This window comes from Pecten maximus, chromosome 13 (genome assembly GCF_902652985.1).
Source record: "Pecten maximus chromosome 13, xPecMax1.1, whole genome shotgun sequence".
Taxonomy (NCBI): Eukaryota; Metazoa; Mollusca; class Bivalvia; order Pectinida; family Pectinidae; genus Pecten; species Pecten maximus.
In genome coordinates, this window is record NC_047027.1 from 24,159,343 (window position 1) to 24,176,265 (window position 16,923).

Sequence of the window (16,923 nt, forward strand, 5' to 3'; positions counted from 1 at the left end):
TATTTCACCAAAACTGACTATTTGAAATACTACTATTACTGTTTAAGTATTTTTCACCAAAACTGACTATTAACGTAAGTGCTCCCTAAGGATGTAGCCCTGCAGGTAGGGCGTAAGAATTGTACCTGCTGCCCCCATTGCATGATCGTAAGAGGCGACTAAATTTGGGATCTTATCTTTTCTCTTCTTTTTTAACAACTTTCTTCTTCCTAACGTCTCCCTTGACACTGCCTCACTTTTGGCCTTTAGTTGAGCGTTCGCCCCTGTGAGGAAGGCTTTGGGTTCTGTCCTCTGGCCGAGACATACCAGAGTCTTTAAAAATGGTAGTTGCTGCTCCTCCTTAGCGCTCAGCATACAAGGAGTGGGACGACTGGTTCGCCCGTTGTCAGTATGTGACACGAACATACCACAGCCTCCCAAAACACAGATACGCACTCACCACACGCATGCATGTTCCACGCACGGGAGGCCGTCCTTAAATAACCTTAGCTGTTAATAGGACGTTCAACAAAATAAACCAAACCAAACCCTAGGGATGTTTCACCAAAACTGACTATTTATAATATTTCTATTACTTTTTAGGATGTTTCACCAAAATTATTTGCAATATTAATATCTAAGGGATGTTTCACCAAAACTGACTATTTACAACATTACAATTTATAGATGTTTCACAAAAATTGACTATTTACATAATATTATGACTAATTAAGGAAACTTCACCAAAACTGACTATTTACAATATTACTGTTACTATTTAAGTTTTTTTTAACCAAAACTGACACTATTTAATTTTATTGTTTTTTTACCAAAAGTGACTTTCATTTTCAAGCAAAACAAGGCATATGTATATATTCCCTATGTCTGCATCCTCTATTAATTGGATGAAAAATTATATTATTTGTATTTTTGATAACTTGTGGTTTTATAGTCAATACGATTAGGCAACCCTTTCAGGCATTCTTTCTAGGAAGCAAAGAAGGATCTGATTTTGTACGTAAGTATTACGATATGGCGTTGTCTGTCCTGCTGATTTTGTTTAGCCAGAAAACTACAATTTTCAAGCGATCTCTTTGGCACAAGATAGGCTAAAATCAGGATGAACGATTATTCTTCTGATCAGCATTTTGATTTGACTACTTTTTTCAATGCTGTTTTTCCTTTTGTTTATTTCTAATATTTGAATCCCGTTCAGAGATCGCCTGCCACGTTTTTCAACCATTACGTTTGAAAGTTGATAGGCCTGATAACCATCACATGCAGTTGTGTTTTCTTGGCCGGCATTTCTATTTGACATATTGCAAGTGTGATGGTCGTACAACTCGTTTAAAGAACTGTTTATATTTGTATGTATTTCAGTATCTTAACTTTTGGATCGAGATCTTTTTACAAATGAAATTTAATGGATTCTTGGTAGAATTTGTTACCATAACATATAGCTGTCTTTTAAAGAGTATTTTGCCTTCGAACAATTATTCTTTATACACATCCATGATTTATACTTTTCGGTATAAGGTTCGATGTCATTTTTTCATCCTTTGTACCTAGTTGCATGACCACACAGACAAAAAGTACAAAAACAAACAATAACAGAATATAAAGCTTTATTTTTTCACTCAATGATTGTTGCAAATGACAAGCGTAAAGTTTGTTAAAAATACAATATACTTTCATCAAAACACATTTCCAAACAAACCCACTTTGTTCTGGTGCATGCGATCGAAAACGGAATTTGTGAGTAAGTCTCAACTAAAACGTTTTAAAGTACATGTACGTGTATACAATTACATTACCAAATGATTTGTACAGTGTATAAGTATAACCAAATAAAAAGAGTTCATCATCTATTGGAACTGATAAACATAATCTATGGTATATTAGTAATCAACGTCTTGCAAATGCTTCTTCTGTTGATGTGATAGGTTTGTGTTTTACACAAAGTAATAGCCACATTTACATTTTTTTCAAAGCGTCTATATAACCAAGATCGGAAATAAGGAATTACTAATAATGGAACCGGATAATAAAATCTTGATTTGTGCAAGTGGTTATCTTATACTGTATAGCAGAACAGTTTGTTGTTACAGGGGAATTATTTAATATCCATATACATCTGGAACTTTTAACAAAGAAAAAGTTATACTTACAATTGAAATTTCGCACTTTATTTTAAATCTTGTCATTCTGCAGTGGTTTTAATATTGTTTCCGTTTTATATGTATTTTATTAACGTCTTAAACCGCTTTAACATTGAATCAGTATTGAGATATCTTCAATTTTAGAAAGAAGAAAATCAAACATCACACGTCATGGCATGTATGTATTAAGCTTAATCTAAGATATTAAATACAGCTAAGTCAGCGAGAGAACAATACAATCTTACATGGTCTGTTCCGTAGAAAGGCTTATCTCGGCCCAAGTTTAAGAGTTAGGATTGCCAGCAAAAGGTTTGCTGGTTGAAATATCCCTGAAACAGGCCGATGTTTGATTACTTTTCTCAATTACTTGAAAAAGTAATTTGTAAGCTGCTGTGAAACTGGCGCGCCATCACTAATGTCCCATGAAATGGGCGTCGAAATTTTGATGACGTCATCAATTTGCGACGTACGTACGCTACATAAAATGATGACGTTAAGCTATTGTAGGTAGCGTCATAGCACGTGTAAAACAGATTAATGCCATCCCAAGCAACAACGGGATGACACTGTAAAGGATGTGAGAAACAACAATATATATTTCAAATTTTCATGAAAACAAAAACAAAAACAAAGGAATGAAACTAATGTCAACAAATACATATTTAAGATTAAACAACTGATGTCGTTAAAACAACAAAATCCGAATATTAAACGAAAAGCAGGAGACAATTATTGTCAATTATGCAAGCACATCAAATCAAAAGTTATATTAGTCAAACATTTGGAATTCGTATTTCAAATAAGACATTCGTAATGATTAATTTTTTAGTAAATACCAGATACTTCTAGGAATCAAGTTAAAACTTTAAACCTTTGCAGCATTATATTTATATATAGATGTATGATTTAAGCAATAAGCGACTTCTATTGTATGAACAAAATATCTTATTCTATTTCGCTGCAACTTTCTACCCTATGAAATGCATAGGGTCATGGATGCAATTGGCTGAGCATTCTTGACTCCTCGCTTCTTTCACGCCTTATGTAGCATTTAGATGAGGTTAGGTTATATTACGGGAGTTAAGCTAGTATTTACGATATAGAAAGTTTGATCAGAACGATCATTCGTAGATTAATATCACAATTAATTACGTATTTTGTTAAGTAATGAATGTTTTTTTCTATAATTTGATGTAACTTATAAAATACACCTTTATATATACATGTATATTGATCTTATGTCTATCACATTTTATATAAATTTCATATTTTAGAATTTTATTTTACCAGTTTGAACCGATTCACTTTCAAAACGTATTTTGGAAATGTCAAAAATAAAAATACGACAATTCTGTAGCAAATATTTTCAACGACATATGTCTGTAAAATTGTAAAAATCTATGTCCAATATATTTTGTGCTGGCACTTCCGCAAAAATATCCAATTACAAATGTAAACATCATGGAACCAGATAAGTATTTAAACAATATACATGTATAACAAAATGTGGCAAACGGGCCGATTGATCAAACATATCATAGTTAACGTAATCTTCAAATACAGCTCGAAATATGATAACTCGAATACCCTGCTTACTCAAGTAACTCGAAGTTAACATTCAGTCCCGATGATTCGAATTCTGTGTAAATATACCCGGTAACCTCGAATACTTGGCGTCTCTCCAGGTTGTTATAGGGGCTTCATTGACTCCGAGATAACAAAGTTTGATTGTATGGATTTAGTTATAGATACAACATAAGCCGAATAGTGAATTTAAATCTGTATCATAGTCTTTTCGCCTTAATAAGAGGGAAAGGTATAAGGTCACCTGCCCAATCACGTTAGCTTTCTCCCACAGTAAGACCCATCGCGTGCTTCCATCCTGGCTTACCACGTGATTTATATCGGTTGATCATTTAGTTTCGTCATTGGTGTAAAAACATTTTCATTTACAATCCTTAACAAATGTTAAGATAATACAAACATAAACTCTAGAAGTTAATAAAAAAATAATTTTACGATATTGGATGAATTGTAAAATAAATATACGTGTAAAGATATATCGTTTTGAAACAATACCATAGAAGAAGGATGTTTCGGAAGGTCGTATGAGGTCTCTTGACTGTTGTGATGTCATGGCGGCTGCACTGGTAATTCTACTGATGCAAGTGAGTGTCTAGTAACAAAAGAATCACGTTCAAATCATAAACCGGTTGTGATATGCCAAAGTCTAATCAACAAAACCTCACGTTCATATCATATACCGGTTGTGATATGCCAAAGTCTAGTCACAAAAAACATCACGTTCATATCATATACCGGATGTGATATGCCAAAGTCTTGTCACAAAAACATTACGCTCAAATCATAAACCGGTTGTGATGTACCACAGTCTATTTTCATTCAGACTTCCAAACCTAGAAACATGTTCCATAATGTTTGTGTAAATGATATTACTAAGGTCACTTTTACTTTCCCACTAATATTTAAACGTATTGATTAAACTAATTTTCAATTTGTTTCTAGTGGCGTTTGTCACAGTAGTTCAATGTATCTAACTTAACGAATGTATATTAGAATAAAGGTCCGTACAAAATAGTTCAAACTACTCACAAAATTGAAAAAAATGGAACTTCACTTCATTATCAACAAATGTAACATTCCCAACTTGGAAACTAAAATAAATCAACATAATTATGATGATACTTAACTGTTTTCAGCTTTACATATTAAAGTTCGTGATTTTTTATCTTTTTTTTAATTTTTTTTTAAATATTTTATCTATTTACTATTTATTTATCATTAAACAAAAACATGAAAAACATCAGTAATGGTATGATATAATAACATAAATCAACATAACATAATTTGTAACAAAACTATGACAAATATAACATAAATAACTCGGAGGATTGACAGTTCTTCGTCTTACCTACCTACCACGTGTAATACATTTGTTGTGATAATCATGATTTAGATATTGTGTACAAACTGGCTTTTACCTGGTCTTAACATTCAGATAATACACTCATGTCTTTGGCATGAATATTGTAAAACTTCTCTGTGGTAACAATATTTTTACACATTGTTTAAAAGAAAGATATCGTTGGACATATATGTTACTAAACTCGTAATTCATCTATTTTTGATAATAAATCTCGTATTACTTTGACAAGATAGTAAGTTTAGAGTTAGTTTTATTTGAATATAGACTCTACTCTTTTAAGATTAATTCAAGATCGTACAAAAGTTACTTATATCTAGACAAAACAATATAAGACGAAAAAGTCGTACACAATAACATCTTTAAATACAAGCAGCTGTTGAATTCAATTTTTGATTCCCGATAGACGATAAACACAAAATGATATTAAACTTTCAAAGAAAAACACAAAACGGAGGTCTAAGGGTCTTCAACAATGGACGGATTTGAAGTAGAAAAAAAAACATTTCATTTTTAACAAAAATCAATAATAACAAGCATTAAAGAATTATCTACATTTTGTATGTCATGTTTCAGTACAAAAATAACAAAATATCTGTGGACGAGATCAAATTCACAAAACATGTAACCAGCACAATATATAGTTCATGTAGGCTTTACTGATTCAATATATTGTGAATTATTAACAACAACATATAATCGACGACACACGAGAGGATAACAAAAAGGGATTTTAAACTATGTTAGATAGGGCCAAAAATAAACGGTCGACATGTGGCGATGAATATTGATGTAACGTGTTACTCTTAGAGGTCGGATGGTCGGGATGCACAGCCGAAAACCACCACTTGCGTTTCACCTAGGTGTCTGGGGTTCCCCGATCGGACGTGAAAATGTATGGGGGTCACCTTCCCAACCACGTGGATTTTACCCGGGGCTCCGGTTTCCTCCCACAGTAAGATCTCTCGCGCTCCCATCGGGTAAAACAAGCGTGATAAATTAGTTAATATGGCATGTTTCAAAAAATAAATAGAGATTATATTTCACATAACAAAATTTGACAAATAATAATAATAAGATAAATCACAGTAAGATAACGAATACATCTTAGCACACATGTGATTGTATTTCAATGGCCATTAATGGATTGGAAAAGTACACATCGTTTTATACTAGCATGCATTCTCTTCCATCAGTCAAATATAAATTGTAAATTTTACGTCCTCGGTTAACAAATTTTCTCAGTGGGTTCATTAATCCCTTAATAACCTTCGCTGAGGACTTAAAATTGATCATTGACATGATGTGGTGACTTAACAAACGAATATGAGATGAAAAGGCTGACAAACTTCCAACAATGAACATATAATTATAAAGAGACCAGAAAATAAAACTGTAGCTAAAACTAGATTTTATCAAATTGGCAGGGTCTACAATATTCAGGTGAAAAATATAAGTCCAATTTTCAGAGAAAATAATGAATTAAAAAATGAGTAACATTCAAGACGAAAGAAATTTTCAGATTTTCATTTCAATTCAAATTATACAGTTACCACAATCAAATCAATTATAATTGACGATTATTTCTAATATAAATAATGGGAGATATCGTAGATCATAAATGATTAAAGAATTTCTCTATTTTTTAGAATCTACGTTTAGCATTGATTCCAGCATTATCAGGTTAAATAACCGTCGTCGTGTCAGATTGAGAAAAATTAAAGCTTGATAACTATAGCGAGTAAAGTTAGTTGATAATAAAATAAATTAACGTTTATTGTCACGTCGGGACCACGTGACAACTTGGACGCGAGACCAGCTCCCGTCATATTTAATAACAAAGAAACTTTATCACATAAGATCACATTTGATAGGTATATATCCTTTAATAATAGGTATTTATCATTTGATAGTAGGTATATATCATTTGATAGTAGGTATATGTCATAGGTATATATAGATAGGACTAAAGCAATATATAAATTAAAAAGAATTTGATAACAAACAAAACGTAAGGAAGTATAGGAGTTGGACGGCGTGAGGTTGATATCACATCTTAGCATGAGGTTTACTTACGCATGAAAACGTCGCTTTTTCATCTTTTATCATTGTTATCAATTCATTTATATATATTTGTATACTTCTTTCAAATGAAGGTTAACTTTCATTAATTTATACGCTATACTCCTAACGAAGTCCTATAAATACATTCAAATTTCGTAACCTCGAACTCGAAGACTCTGCTTTGCTCGAAGTAAAACAAGTCAGTTCCTATAGTAAAAATTGTATATAGAATATACAATGGTTATCTCGAATACACTGGATATCTCGAACTTTCTACCATCCAATTCACCTCGAGATAACGATGTTCTACTTTATATGCTAACTGTATTTTACTGAAGTAAGACCATCGTTAAATTCAAATTTACTGGAATCAAAATTTCAAATACATTTGATAGAACTTGCATTGATATTGTGTAAAATTTAACACAAAGAAATCGATCACACTCATGACCATACACCAAAAAATATACGCGCAGGGAAAATGCATATCAGAATCCGATTACGCTTTAAACAAGTTATTGTATTCTCGTGAATATTGCCAGTTACAAGTTATGCAATTACAACGTAAAAGCTATAATATTACAATGGACAGTGCATTAAGTTACAATGTACATTATCTTAAATTACATTGTACAATGGCTACAATGTATCAAGTTGCAATGAACAAAGTGTGAAGTTATATTGTAAACAGTATCAAGTCACACTGTACAATGTTACACTGTATAGTCCGATAAAAATGACCTGTCACTTTGAACGTTTCGTGGAATATTCAAAGTAAGTTATATTTGTGCAAAGGTATGTCAACCTGTTAATTGTTGTTTCGGTGCATTGAGTACATAACGCAGGTGTACACATCGTCGAATAACTTGGCTTCAAAATGATCTCTCCAATGCGATATTGCATATTGTATTCAAATAATTCACAAATTTAAATACCAGTGATTTGGGAAGACCAACAGCAAACAGTGTAAGGTCTTACAAGATATGCAATATAATCAGGTTTATTAAGTCTGGTCTCTATGTCGCATGCTTAATATGTCTGTAGTGTCTTTATATACAGGAAAAATTGAAGGAGAAAACATAATAGAAGCGGTCGTTGATTAAAGAACATTTCATAGTTGAAGTTATCAAATTCAAATTTGTAAAAGTAAATGTTCCCGGACGTTGGGGTATCGCGTTGAAGTTTGTCTGATATGTTAAGTCGATTTGTCAAATTGCCAGAAGTATGACATTAATTAATTGTAGAATTAAAAAGTAAAAATACACAGACAATTTCTGTCATTTAAAACTGTAACATATATACACGTATTTAATGCACGTATTTCCCTATATAATTATTGACTCGTCTGTTATAAATATGCTAATCAAAGTTCAGCACGACAGGTCAGTCTGGCCGGACTATACAAAGTACCAAGTAACATTATGCAATACATAAGGTCACAAAGTATATTGTAACAGTGTACAATAAATTCAGTTTCAGTATAAAGGGACTGTATACGTCCAATCATAGTAAAACGGGGAAAAGTCGGCATTTTATGTTGTTTGATGGTAATCGATCAATTAAAATCAGTGTTATGCACTGTATACAGAGAGTATAAATGCGTAGTAGCTTTACAAAACCAATACAAATCTTGATATACATAAAATAAGGTTGTTTGGCTTGTGAGTCAGGTTTCGTTTTTACCTTCAGCTATTTTGAATACTTTGTCCTTGTTTCTAAATGCGATACATCGTTTAATACCCATCGCTAAATTGCAATTAATACGATGCAGTTTTACAAGATATGTAAATGCGTGTAGTGGCGACCTATAGAAGAGGGAGCATCAACAAATGTTTTAAATATATAAGGAACATAGGTTTGTATGTAAAAGAATAATAATAAAAAAAGATAATTTATTTCATAAATATTTTTCCACGTCCTCTTTCTTACTTTTCGAGATTCTTTCGTTCAACATATCTAGGTAAGTAGTTTTTATCCAAACGTGATTCACCTGTTTTCGAACATATCACTTTGTAACTTAATAACATATATGACCAAGATATTACTTAACATAAAACTTATTTTAGACAAACATAAAAAGTAATTATTTTGTAAAACTCAATTATAGTACTCAGGTACTCAATGAAACACGGATAATAAAATTAAGCTCAATTTAAACTGTTGTGGGTAACTAAACAAACGTGCCTTTTTTTCATTTATATGTATCTATATTAAATTTACAAGTATTCAGTCCAAATGTTATCCAACAATATCTTCAAATTCGTTCACCTTTGACCCCTCTGTGTACACAAGGTACATGTACCCTGGTCATTTGATTGATGAAGATGACAATGTACATACCGTACTAGTCATCGAAACGTCACGTATATAAACATTGTGTACCAAAATCCTAATTGACATAAATCTTCATTTAAAAATATTTCTGGATCTCCAATCTCCAATATTTTCCTATTCGTCCCATCTGTTTCTGTTACGAGCGTGCTGACCGTGTGGTGTTGAACTGCTGACTCGATTCTTTCGTCCGTCCTTCAGCACACAGATACCAAACACTATTAGCATTATCTGAAAGAAAGCAGGGTATGTGTATTAAAGCACACTGTTATGTGTGTCCTATATCCAGTAGGAATCATAAGCGCTAGCTATAACCGTGTACAATGTGTCCAATACGTTATCTACATCCGTCTAATAAGTAAAAAAGAATCCACTTATTGGACGATTTCCGGTAACTTATTGGACAGTTACAGGTAACTTATTGGACAGTTACAGGTAATTTATTGGACGGTTACAGGTAACTTATTGGACGATTACATGTAACTTATTGGACAGTTACAGGTAACTTACTGGACGGTTACAGGTAACTTACTGGACGGCTAATGTAACATATTGGACGATTACAGGTAACTTATTGGACGATTACCGGCAACTCATTGGACAGCTACAGGTAACTCATTTAGAGCTACAGGTAACTTATTGGACAGTTACATGTAACTTATTGGACAGTTACAGGTTTACTTATTGGACTGTTACATGTAACTTAGTGGACGGTCACAGGTAACGTATTCGTACAGGTATGTAATTGTAGAGTTGCCTTACTTGCCAGTTACATGTGACTTATTAGATGGTAAATATACAGTTTCGACAGGGCATATAATCATACTATACAACGGGGGGAAGGGCATATAATCATACTATACAACGGGGGGAAGGGCATATAATCATACTATACAACGGGGGAAGGGCATATAATCATACTATACAACGGGGGGGAAGGGCATATAATCATACTATACAACGGGGGGAAGGGCATATAATCATACTATACAACGGGGGGAAGGGCATATAATCATACTATACAACGGGGGGAAGGGCATATAATCTTACTATACAACGGGGGGAAGGGCATATAATCATACTATACAACGGGGGGAAGGGCATATAATCATACTATACAACGGGGGGAAGGGCATATAATCATACTATACAACGGGGGGAAGCCATGTCAGCAACTGTATGGCATGTAAGCAAAGAGTAATTGTGACATAGTATTTTAATATTGTATCAATATTTTTTCAAAGTTTATCCGAAATATTGATCCTATAATCACTATCTGATTTAAAAACAAATTATCCTAATTAATACTTATGTACCTAATGAGTGATAAAATACTGGTAAAGGCATTAATATTCGAAATACTATATATTTGTTAAATTCATGATACTAATATTTCGTGAGTATCAAATTTCGCGCAATCGCGACCAGTAATAATTGTAAACATATATTCGCGTTATACCCCCATATAGGACTCGGGAAATTAAATCGAAAATGTGTTCCGGAGGTTTGTAGCTAATTTGCTGAGTAATTAAATAAAATATTGAATAGGTACTTCCTACATTCAAGAATAAAAAGAAATGTCTAATGATTTTAATAACAGGAATTTACATTCCTACTGAAAATAAGTACGACGTTGGACTGCGGGTGAAAATGGCGTGAAGTCCCCAGATAGGAGTTTCTGTGTCCAAGTAAATGTCAGTTTAAATGTCTTGCTAGTACCCGTGGGCTCTTATTTTTCCATTAAACCTATAAAATAATATCATTTACCAGGAAGCGCAATCTTCACACTTAATTTGATATAAATTTCACACCATTTTAATTCATAAATCCCCAAAGAATATTACCAACAATGACGTATTGTATGCTTGCAATTGAAATATATAGAAGATATTGACTAGTTGTCCGTTGAATATAACATTTATTTGTATGGTAATAAACGGTTATTCTGTCCTTTTTGTCAATTGCATTTTTAATGTTAGAACTGTATGGGCCAATGATCACCGAAAAAGAGAATAGAAATAAAAATAAAACTAACGCTCTCTCATATTTCAACCATTTCATGCTCTGAAATAAAAGTGATAATTTTTTTTATATTTCTTGACATCTAATGTCAACTGTGGCTATGGTGTGATTGTGTATACGATAAAATAAATACACTAAATTTTAAACTTAGGCCATTGGATATGGGATGTTCACGTGAAAACAATCGTCAATTACAACATGCCAAAAACGCATATCTATTGAAATAGTCAATGTAAAAGTGTTTTTTTACGTTTTTCATTTCAAATTTTACAGTTTTATAAATAAAATCGCATGATGATTTTGCGAGGAAATATCGTAGATGAGGTTTTAATAATAACGGGGTCTACCTAACGATTTTCATCTAGAAGGCGGTCCTAGACTTATGACTTACCTGGAAAAGTCCCATCCCTGCAAATATCCCAGCCATCAGACCCACATTTCCAAGTGCTAAATCCCAAATGCTATCAAAACAGCTCTGAAATAGTAAGGAACATTATATAATATTATGCACGGCTTACCAAACAAAGGTAAGGAAGTGCTAAATCCCAAATGCTATCAAAACATCTCTGAAATAGTAAGGTACATTATATAATATTATGCACGGCTTACCAAACAAAGGTAAGGATAAATAGAGGTTACATACAATGTACAATGTAATGCTGTAGGTTTCGTTCTCCTACATCAGTGTAAATACAATGTATCGACCTTACACACGGTAGAACACCTACCGGGTCTGTGATTGGCATCAGGTTCCGATTGTATCATGATAGTAATAACTCATGACTTCCGAGTATTAAATGTCCATTGTATTATGACGTCAGCAGGGAGAGAATATTCATATATAGCGATTTTAAATTTCTTATCAAATTGATAGAATGCAGTATTGTTCATGTATCATAAAGAGTTGAATACAACGGAAGAACGAAAAAAATATTACTAACAAGAAATATCTTTAAAAAAGATAAACGGCATAGTTTTAATGCTGGTGGTTATAATGTAAAACTGCAGGTTAAATAAATCAACGAACTAGGTTTGAATCAGTTTTGGTGATAATTTTATTAATGTGTCATTTGAAAAGACACATCCACTTATTCAGCTTACATTCAATTTTAACTTTGGTTCGTTTTCAACTGCATATCTTCCTTTTACATTTACCGCTACATTGACCAATCACATACTTCACATTGACCAGTAACGCCTCCTGTCGCGTCATATCCGGGTCCAAAAGAATATTAGACGGCTATGCTGATTGGTGTGCTCAAATTTCAGCGCATTTCCAAATTTTAACAAGTTAGCGGAATGATGAATCGGCGCGCCAAAATTATTTTATAATGAAACGGTATATCGAAATTGCAATTGGCGCAGTCAAACTTTGCGTAATGCTTCTAGCGCGAAAAAAAAAGATTACCGCTAAAATATGTAAGTTACAGCATTCAGCATCATACAGCTGTTCCGTCCTCGTACGAATCATCAGTGATGGTAAAGGTCTGAAGTGTTTTTTTACCTAGGACGAACAATGACAAATGAATACACTGTCTGGTATACAAACCGTATCTTTGTAGTTGTTACTAGTGGTTGGGGAAGCTGCACAGCTGAAGTCAGTTGATGAGGGCAGCTCTTTGCAGCAGGACAACGGTGTTTGGATTGTATAGGAGGGGTACTGTGTGATCCACTGTGTCGCCCCGGTAAAATCCTGGTAATTGTCGACTCCACAGCATTTCACCTAGAAAACAACCATTGTATATTTTATTCAATCACATTATCGGGTCATAATGCAGTGAATTATCTTATGTTTATTTTTTGCATATGTTATTAATGTAATTTAACCTAGTGCGTAATCTATTCTGGTGATAATTGGTATAGAGAATAAGGCTCCATCGTTGAATGAAAAAGGCGCAGCAAAATAGCTGCCTCCATGTGATTTATGCCCTGCATGCTTTGACATTAAAACATGTCGAAATGTATTTTTCATGATTCATTTGATAGAAATGTGTTTTTTTTCATTTCAGGTGAGATTTTCAGAAACTCGCTAAGGAATCGCATAGATAAAATCTGTTTAGACTCTTTTCATTAAGGCTCATATAAAATGGAAGTTAAGTTAAAATCCTGTAAAATTATACATGAATGTATATTTTTCGTTACAGAAAGGTAACCATGAATCTTAAACTGGACTCACTAACAGTATTACGGCGTGTCATACTCAGAAACGATCGATGATGGAGAATACCAAATATCATAGAAGAGTTTCGATATCTTGCAATAGTGCAGATCGTCGGATATTCCCGTCGTTGATTTCACTACACTACGCTAATTGTGTATCGTATCGAAGTGCAGTCAACCGTGAATATCCGATGATGATTAGTGAAAATCATTTCCGAATAGGAATTAAGGGACTGCTGTTTACCGTCATAAATGTTACTAAAATAATTAACTTTCCAATCAGTATATTTGCGTTAAAGTACCATTTCATTGTATTAAAACATCTGGAGAAATAGCTTCTGTGTCCTGATATTTTTGAATAATTACTTCACCAATTGATAGAACCAATATTTCTTATTTTCGGCCGATTGGCTTAAAGGTTAGATTAAATGAAGGGAAGTAACATGTTGGGTTTTTTTTAGAAGAAATATTTCTGTGTGAACAAAGCCATGCTTTCTATATAGTTGCCTGTTCCGTCAGGCGACAAACGTCAATCGAAACAATTCGGCAATTTCCGTCATAATTTGAATTTGAACTCACGCCACGATTGGTTCACTGCTATTGCCGAAGCCATACCGCGGATGGAATTATGTTAATAGACTAAGGTGGCTTACCTGAATATGGACAAAGTTCCAAGCCAGCGAGATCGCATTTGTACCGTTAAGTCCCTGATAGTCAGACTGGATGGACGATTTCAAGGACGGTTTGATTTCATCTGTGATCTGAATTATAGAATTAATCATTTATAGTATTGTAACTAGTTAGGACTGTTTATATACATTAGCTTACAAATAAAATAATAAACGCGTTGTTACACATTACTTACTGTAGATAAAATCGTATAAAAACAACATTGGACAGCATACAAATATGTTGAAAAAAAATACATGTAAGCATTTTAATGGCGTGTGTTCAGATATAACTCTAGCTTCTAATACTTACATGTAATTAAACGAGCAATGTACTAGTGAATCAATGTTAATTCAGGATCAACTTGTTTCTTGAACGTTATTGGGCCATAACTCAAAATCTTTGACTATTACTTTAAATAAACCGCGAGAAATAACGCCAAATCTTTTACAGCCAATCAAAAATGAATTTAGAATCAGCGACGCCATTTTTGTTTTCGTTATCATTATCTATTTGTTGTTGTTGCTCATATTTGTCTTTATTTATTTATTTTTGATAATTTCTTTTTATTTGTTGTTATTTTCTTTTTATTATTACTATCATCATTTTTTATTTCATTTTAATCAATTGAAACCCTACAACAGCAGCTCGTTTTAAAATGTATATACATTGTATATAGAGACTACATTGAATACATAAGATATCAATTAGCCAATACGTGAATCAAATAAATATGCAACATTAACATTAACATGTCGTGAAGTATCGAGGACTATCAAAGATATATGAGAACAAAACGACTACAGAAATTTGCTGCTGGTTGGCAAAACTGCTTGCACACAAGGACCATAACTCCAGATTCATAAAATAATGATATACTAATAACTTACTATCTGTTGTCGGCATCGCTGAAGATTAGCTCTTATCTAAATTGCTTGGATGGATATATATAGATATGTAACTCTCTCTCTCTCTCTCTCTCTCTCTCTCTCTCTCTCTCTCTCTCTCTCTCTCTCTCTCTCTCTCTCAATTTAAATATGTAAATATGTAAATATGCCATCTTGTTGTAATGTTTATGTATAACTATATCGGGAAAGGGCTTTATATAAGTTGTATAACTTGTGACCAATCCCTTTGTAAAGTTCATTTACAAATAAAAATATGTTTAAATCAATAACTTACTATTTCCTTGTTTCCGAAAAGGATTCCGAAGAATACTACTTCCGCTATCACAACCAATGTAACGAGTATGCAATAGCCAATGAGCATGCATTTGACCTTACAACATGCTCCGACAAATCCGAATACCGTAATTATCAGCAAAATCGTCCCGGACACAATAAATGCTATACCAAGAGTTCCAATTATTTCGGTGATGTCAAAGGATGATAGGTCGACTGTTCCAAAACCAGAACTAGACAGACTGCCGGAAAGGCTGTCCAAGGCCCCCTCGTAGTACGTCTTCAAGGTGTCATTTCCGAATTTACAGAAAAATCCCGCCACGAAGAGCACTAGACCAATCACCTGGTAAATGGAAAAAGTTTACTTTAATCTGATGATATCTTATTGAATGAAATTAGCTTTGATTAATTGAAAGCAAAATATGCATAAAAGTGGATTGATTGATTGATTGATTGATTGATTAATTGATTAATTGATTGATTGGTTGATTTATTTATTTATTTATTTATTTATTAGTTAATTGATTGATTGATTGATTAATTAGTTAATTAATTTATTGATTGATTGATTGTATTAACCAGGCCGTCCACAGCTATGGTCATATTGAACCAAGAAATATTGAGTTAGGGTATATAAAATCTTAAGTGTATGAGTGTATGAAATTTTAAAATTCATGCATAGTATGTACTCAATAAAAATGATAATTCGATGAATACTTTTGTGATCGGAAGAGCATTTAATTATCGTTAAATTAACATCATTCATATTTAAAATGTTAAAAATCGTGTTGCGGTTAAAATAAATTGCCAGAGGCGAGTGACATGGAAAATGGAAGATACAGATTGAACAAATACATTTTGTATACGATACTATATTGTACATGTATGTATATGTATATCAATATTGATATTGCGGAGAAACAATGAAGGTCATTTTGTCCAAAATAGGCACTTGGTCTGGTTATAACGACGTCTGTACCAGTTTATTAGTAACCCACCACTAAAGGGATCTCAAAACTTGTACAGATACCATGTCGTCTTCTTAAAACTTGTACAGATACCATGTCGTCGTCTCAAAACTTGTACAGATACCATGTCGTCTTCTTAAAACTTGCACAGATACCATGTCGTCTTCTCAAAACTTGTACAGATACGATGTCGTCTTCTTAAAACTTTTACAGATACCATGTCGCCTTCCAAAACTTTTACAGATACCATGTCGTCGTCCAAACCAAAAGTCAGAGTTCAAACCTGTTTCTACTCCTCAATTTAGTAAAGTGCATACATATTATTTTTCATGCCCGTATTCCATCATCAAATTATACAAAGAACTTAAATAATACTGATAATAATGTGGGAATAGTTTTAATTGAATTAAATTGAACTGAACTGAATTGAATTGAATTGAACTGAA

The 16,923-nt window shown here is 33.0% G+C and overlaps 1 protein-coding gene across 2 annotated transcripts in view; it reads right to left on the reverse strand.

The window, feature by feature from the left end:
• Window positions 1–1,587: 1,587 nt before the first annotated feature.
• Window positions 1,588–16,923, reverse strand: part of LOC117341553 (tetraspanin-16-like) — a 46,836-nt gene continuing 31,500 nt past the window's right edge. For both annotated transcript variants that reach the window (XM_033903419.1, XM_033903418.1), the window contains exons 3-7: window positions 15,511–15,852; window positions 14,313–14,420; window positions 13,049–13,222; window positions 11,891–11,974; window positions 1,588–9,708 (exon numbers count right to left, since the gene is read on the reverse strand). In XM_033903419.1, the coding sequence (XP_033759310.1) occupies window positions 9,595–9,708; window positions 11,891–11,974; window positions 13,049–13,222; window positions 14,313–14,420; window positions 15,511–15,852 (822 nt within the window). In that variant the 3' untranslated portion in view covers window positions 1,588–9,594. The remainder of the gene's footprint in view (window positions 9,709–11,890; window positions 11,975–13,048; window positions 13,223–14,312; window positions 14,421–15,510; window positions 15,853–16,923) is intronic.